The 6540-nt window shown below is 42.5% G+C and overlaps 1 protein-coding gene across 1 annotated transcript; it reads left to right on the top strand.

Annotated features, from left to right (window-relative positions):
- Positions 1–1206: 1206 nt before the first annotated feature.
- On the top strand, positions 1207–4487 carry LOC138871463 (uncharacterized). Its single transcript, XM_070149344.1, has 2 exons — positions 1207–1548; positions 4449–4487. Exons 1-2 carry the CDS (start codon positions 1207–1209, stop codon positions 4485–4487), a joined length of 381 nt encoding a protein of 126 aa, XP_070005445.1.
- The last annotated feature ends 2053 nt before the right edge of the window (positions 4488–6540 follow it).

Here is a 6540-nt window from a genome sequence, read left to right as displayed (position 1 = left end):
GATACTTTAAATGTGTATGGGGATCGCTGGGAATTGATCAAATTGCTCAGGTGAATCGGGGTGTATTCATAGTAAGATTTCACTCATTGGATAGTAAGGAGAAGGTGGTGGAAGAAGGGATTAGAATGTTTGATAAAAAACCAATGGTGGTGAAGCCATGGAAACCGGACATGAAGTTTAACAAACAGGTGGTTGATAAACTTCCTGTGTGGATTTGCTTAATGAACTTAGATATCAAGTATTGGAGGCAAAATGCACTAACTAAAATAGCAGGAATGATAGGAAATCCATTGAAAGCAGATAGAGGTACTACACAAAAACAGAGACTACAATTTGCAAGGATTTTGGTGGAAGTGGGAACAGACCAGAATTACCCAAAAGTAGTCATGTTTGAGAATGAATGTGGTGCAATTATCGAGCAGGAGGTGAGATATGAATGGAAGCCAACCTATTGTATAACATGTGGCAATTATGGTCATGACATTAAAGAATGTAGGAAATAGATAAGAGAGGATAAGGGAATGGAGAGAAGCATCAAAGAAATAGAGAACAATAACCAAACAGATCAGAGGGGAATACTAGAGAAACAACAGCAAATTGAAGCAAGTGACAAAAATCCAATTGAGCAGAATGCAGGAAAGCAGCAGGAAAGGCAGGAGAAGGAAATAGGTGCAGGCAGGAACAATATGGAACAGGAAAAATGGCATGTGGTGCAAGGCAAGAAAGCATGGAGAAATAGAGGAAGTAATGAGAATAATTATGATGTGGGTACACATGTGAGCAACAGGAACAATGGAAGCCAAGAAGGAGAGGAGCAAGCAAAGGAGAAAACAAATGAAAACCAAGGAAACATTAGCAAAATAGGGAAGGTTGGGGGGCCTCAACCCCACCTCCCTAATGGATAGGATTAGCTTCTGGAATAGCAGGGGCCTAAATAGACAAACTAAACAGAAGGAAGTTAAATTATTCCTTCACAGACAGCAGGTTGGAATATTTGGGCTCTTGGAAACAAAGATTAAGAGATCTAAGGCTAACAAAGCTACTCTTAATCTTTGCACAGGATGGTCTTATACAACTAATCACTTAAAACATAATGCAGGGAGAGTATGAATATTGTGGAGTCCTCAAATCTTCACTATAAAGGTAGAAATAGTGACAGAATAGTTAATACATAGTATAATCACACATATCAGTACAGGAAAGAAGATGAATGTTACAATGATCTATTGGTTTAATGATCAAGCATTAAGGAATGAGCTATGGAGAGATAAAAGAAGGATAACTGACCAAGTTAGAGAGGCATGGGCAATAATGGGAGACTTTAAATCTATAGTACTCAGTCAAGAGGATAGAGTGGGAAGTAAGGTTACATATGTAGAAATTAAAGAATTTAAAGAATGTGTGGAATATTGTAGATTACAAGAGATGAAATCATCAGGCTGCTTTTATACATGGAGTAACAAGCAAGAAGGTCAGGACAGAGAACTTAACAGAATTGACAGGGTATTCATCAACAATGAATGGGGAAATAAACTGCCAGCTGCTGAAGTACACTATATGCCAGCAGGGAGTATGATTGTGATGACCCAAAGGGTCATCTTGTGTTTTAACTCTTCAATTTGCGTGCGCAGTCCGGGTGCGTTTTCGAAAAGCTTTTATGTGAAATTTAAGAAAAATATTAAATTTGGCCTTTAAATTGATTAAAAATGACTTTGGTTAACGTTTTGGGTAAACGGATCCAGACCCATGATTTAACGGACCTGGAGGGTCTGTAGTAAAATATGGAACTTGGGCGTATGCCCGGAATCGAATTCCGGGGTGCCTAGCCCGAGAAAAGAATTTTTAAAGAAAATTATTTACTGAAAAATATAAGGACTTTTGGAAATGAAATGATGTGTGATCTTGAGGGTATCAGGCCCGTATTTTAGTTTCGGAACCCGGTACAGGTTTAATATAATATTTAAGTCGTATCTGTAAAATTTGGTAAGGATCGGAGTTGATTTAATGTGATTCAAATGTCCGGTGGTGAAAATAGTAAATTTGAAGTGTTCTCGAGGAAAATCATGAGTTTGAGGTTAAATTCGTAGTTGTTGATGTTATTTTGGCAGTTTGATCGCACGAGCAAGTCCGTATGATATTTTTAGACTTGTGTGCATGTTTGATTGGGAGCCCCAAGGGCTCGGGTGAGTTACGGATAGGCTTTGGGGTGTATAGACTTAGGAAAAGACCTATGCTGCATAGTTCCAGAAAATTGCAGGTATCTGAACCTGGGGTTTCGCGTTCCGCGGTGGGATTTCGAGGCCACGCAGGGGATTCCGCTGCCGCGTTGAGATTTCGTGGTTAGCAGTGGGCAAGGCCAAAGATTCCGCGGCCGCTTTCGTTATTTCGCTATCAGTGCATGGTGAGTCTCGCGGCCGCTGCCCTTTTTCTGCGGTCAGCGTTTTGAGGATTTGTGAGGGCTATATAAATGGGACTTTTCATGTTTTTCAAAACCCTAAAGTATAAGAGGTGATTTTTCAAATACTCTTTCTTCCCTAAATCATAAGTAAGTGATTTTAAACTCATTTCTTTCACTCTTTAATTTCTTTTTACAAGATTTCATCCTAGAATCTAGGGTTTTCATGGTGGAATTGGAAATTTTGGGTAGAACTTAGGAATATTGAAATTTGGAGATTTAGACCTCAAATTGAAGTCGGATTCCAAAAACCAATTGTATATCCGGTGCTTGGGGGTGAATGGATAATCGGATTTTGGTTTGAATTTCGGGTTTGAACCAAGCGGACCCGAGGTTGATTTTTGATTTTTTGGGAAAAACATTGGGAAATCTATATTCATGCATTAAAATTGGTTTATTTAGCATATAGTGATGTTATTGAGTAAATTATGACTAGATACAAGCGGATTGGAAGTGGAACCGAGAGGTAAAGCGGTAATTAAGGCTTGATTTTGTCTGTGGAATTGAGGTAAGTGTTGGTCTAACCTTAGCTTGAGTAAATATATGTTGTGGTCTTATTTGCTACGTGTTAGTATTGAGTACGATGTATAGGTGTGGTGACGAGTATCTATACATTGGTGTCAAGCATGCTCATGAGTCTTATACATGATTGTTGTGACTCTTATTATGTATTGTCCATGTTTAAATTGATAATTATCACTGTTGAACAAGACTTATGATGATTTCTTGGTAATTGACCATTGTTGAGTGTTGGCTCAAGTTGAGATTTATTTTGTGAAGTAACCGTCGGAACGAGATTGGTTATAGCTGATTCCCTTGCCGTGATATATTTGTTTCTATTGTTGATTCCCTTGCCAGGATGTATTGTTTCTATTGTTTGGGTGAGGAAGAGTGTAAAGCACGAAGAGTGATGTCGTGCATGATATTATGAGTGTTAATGCACGAAGGGTGATGACGTGCCAATATTGTGAGAGTTAATGCATGAAGGGTGATGCCATGCCGATATTATGAGAGTTAATGCACGAAGGGTGATGTCGTGCCATGATTATGAGAGTTAATGCACGAAGGGTGATGCTGTGCCATTTCTATTGTTTCTTATGGTGAGAACGAGAGTAAAAGCACGGAGGGTGATTCCATGCACGTGTTTGTGTTTCCTTATTCCTGTTGATACAAATATGGTGTTCATTATGCTTCTCATTGAATTACTATTAGAATTTGATATTCCCCGCAGCATGTTCTCCTTCCCAACTTTATATGTTATTTCCTCGTCACTACTCGTATATGTAACTACACATGTTTATATGGTTGTGGTCTCCTAGCCTCGTCACTACTTCACCGAGGTTAGGCTCGACACTTACCAGTACATGGGGTCGGTTGTACTAACACTGCACTCTGCACTTTTGTGCAGATTTCAGTGCTGGATCTTGTGAGTAGCTTGAGGTAGCTGCCTTCAGTCCAAGGAGACCAAGATAGATATGTTGGCGTTCGAAGAGCCTGAAGTCCCCCTTGCCCTGCTGTCTCTTTTATTTTGAGAACAGTTGTACTTCTTTCAAACATATATTTGTAGTAAATCTTAGTCGTTCGTGGATTGTGACACCAGATCTATGGGGTAGTTATGTACTTGAGTTGTGGTACTGTTATATCACTTCCGCATTTTTTAATTATCTTGTTTTAATTAATATCTGTTCCTGTTTGAAGTAATAATAATGGTAGTAAAACTGTAACTGTTGGCTTTCCTAGCTTTCACGAGTAGGCGGCATCACGATTCCCGAGGGTGAGAATCCGGGTCGTGACAAGTTGATATCAGAGCACTAGGTTGTCTAGGTATCGTAATTCACAAACAAGATAAGTAGAGTCTGAGGGATCGGTACAGAGACGTCTGTTCTTATCCCTCAGAGGCTACAGAGTTAAGGAATAACTTCACATCTATTCTTCTTTGTCGTGCGATTTGACTTTTTAATGCTAATTGAACTTCTACTCTATTCTTTCGCAGATGGAGAGAACGCATGCCTTTTCATCTGTTTATCAGTAGCCTGATCCCCTATTGGCAGCTCCTACGAGGGGTAGAAGACGAGGCTGAGGCCGTGCTAGAAGTCGAGGCAGGGGCAGGGCTCAGCCTAGAGCAGCAGCACCAGCGGCGGAGCCTCGGTAGAGTTTGATGCTGAGGTCCCAGCCCAGACCATTCCAGTAGGACCAGCTTAGGTTCCAGAAGGGTTCATTGCTACCTTAGTACTTCAGGACACATTGGTCCGTCTAGTGGGCCTTATGGAGAGTGTCACTCAGCTAGGCATACTCCCTATAGCATCAGCCATCTCTCAGGCTGGGGGAGGAGCACAGACTCCCGCTACTCATACTCCGGAGCAGATGGCTCCTCAATTTCAGACTCCAGCAGCTCAGCTAGTTGGAGTAGTTCAACCGGGTGTTGTAGCCCAGACCATTGATGGAGCAACTATGTCTTCTGATGTTTTGTGGAGATTGGACAGGTTCACCAAGCTTTTCATTACTACCTATGGTAGTACATTGTCAGAGGATCCCCAAGACTATTTGGACTGCTGTCATGAGGTTTTACGGAACATGGGGATAGTGGAGACCAATGGGGTCGACTTTGCTGCTTTTCGTATGTCATGTTCCACTAAGACTTGGTGGATGAATTATTGTTTGGCCAGACCAGCTGGGTCACCGGCTTTGACTTGGGACCTGTTCTCTCAGCTATTTCTAGAGAAATTTCTTTCTATCACTTAGAGGGAGGACTATTGGAGGCAGTTTGAGCGTCTCCAGTAGGGTTCTATGACAGTCACTTAGTACGAGACCAGATTTATTGCCTTGGCCCATGATGCTCTTTTTCTACTTCCCATCAAGAGAGAGAGGGTGAGAAGGTTTATTGAGGGACTAGCTCAGCCTATCAAATTGTAGATGGCTAAAGAGACAGGGAGTGAGATTTCTTTCCAGGATGCAACCAATGTGGCCAGGCAAGTTGAGATGGTTCTATCATAGGGGAGTGGTCAAGGGTCTGACAAGAGGCCTCGTCATTCTGGCAGGTTCAGTGGTGCCTCGTCTGGAGGCAGGGATTCTTTTGGTAGAGGCCATCCTCCCAGGCAATTTCATTCAGCACTTCAGACTTCTCACGGTGCTCCAGGTGGCTACGGTTCTCATATGCAGTATTCTGATCAGCTACCCTACAGTGAATCTCCAGCTCCTACCAGTACACCTCCGCTCCAGAGTTTTCAGGGTGGTTACTCAGGCCGTCAGGGTCAGTTTCAGGGTCAGCAATCTCAGAAGTTGATGTCTTTTTATGCATGTGGTGATTCGAGGCATATTGCTAGATTTTGCCCTCGAGCATTGAGTAGTTCTTAGCATCAGGGTTCTCGTGCTATGGTTCCGACACCGAGATTTCCACCCCCCACTCGGCCAGCTAGAGGTAGGGGTCAGGAAACTTGAGGTGGAGGTCGAGGTGTTAGAGGTGGAGGTTAGGCTGCTAGAGGTGGAGGCCAGCCAGCAGGAGGTCATCCTAGGGAGGTAGTTCAGAGTGGTGGGGCCCAGCCCAGATGTTATGCTTTCTCAGCCAGGCCTGAGGCTGAGGCATCTGATACCGTTATCACAGGTACGGTTTCAGTTTGCAGTAGAGATGCTTCAGTTCTATTTGATACAGGGTCTATATACTCATATGTGCCATCTTATTTTGCTACGTATTTGGTTGTGCCTCGTGATTCTTTGAGTGCTCTTATATATGTGTCCACACTGGTGGGTGATTCTATTGTCATAAATCGTGTCTATCGCTCGTGTGTGGTTATTATTGGGGGTCTTGAGACCCGTGTAGATCTCCTACTTCTTGATATGGTCGATTTTGATGCCATTTTGGTTATGGATTGGTTGTCACCTTATCATGCATATTGGACTGTCACGCCAAGACCGTAACCTTAGCCTTGCCAGGGTTGCCTCGGTTGGAGTGCAGAGGGACTCCTAGTCATTCTACCAGCAGGGTTATCTCCTATATGAATGCTCGACATATGGTCGAGAAGGGGTGTTTGGCTTATTTGGCTTATGTTCATGATTCTAGTGTTGAGGTTCCTTCTATGGATTTTGTG

The sequence above is a fragment of the Nicotiana sylvestris genome, chromosome 6 (assembly GCF_000393655.2).
Source record: "Nicotiana sylvestris chromosome 6, ASM39365v2, whole genome shotgun sequence".
In the NCBI taxonomy this organism is placed as follows: Eukaryota; Viridiplantae; Streptophyta; class Magnoliopsida; order Solanales; family Solanaceae; genus Nicotiana; species Nicotiana sylvestris.
Note: the sequence above shows the minus strand (reverse complement) of the source record. Positions and strands in the feature narration are given on the sequence as shown.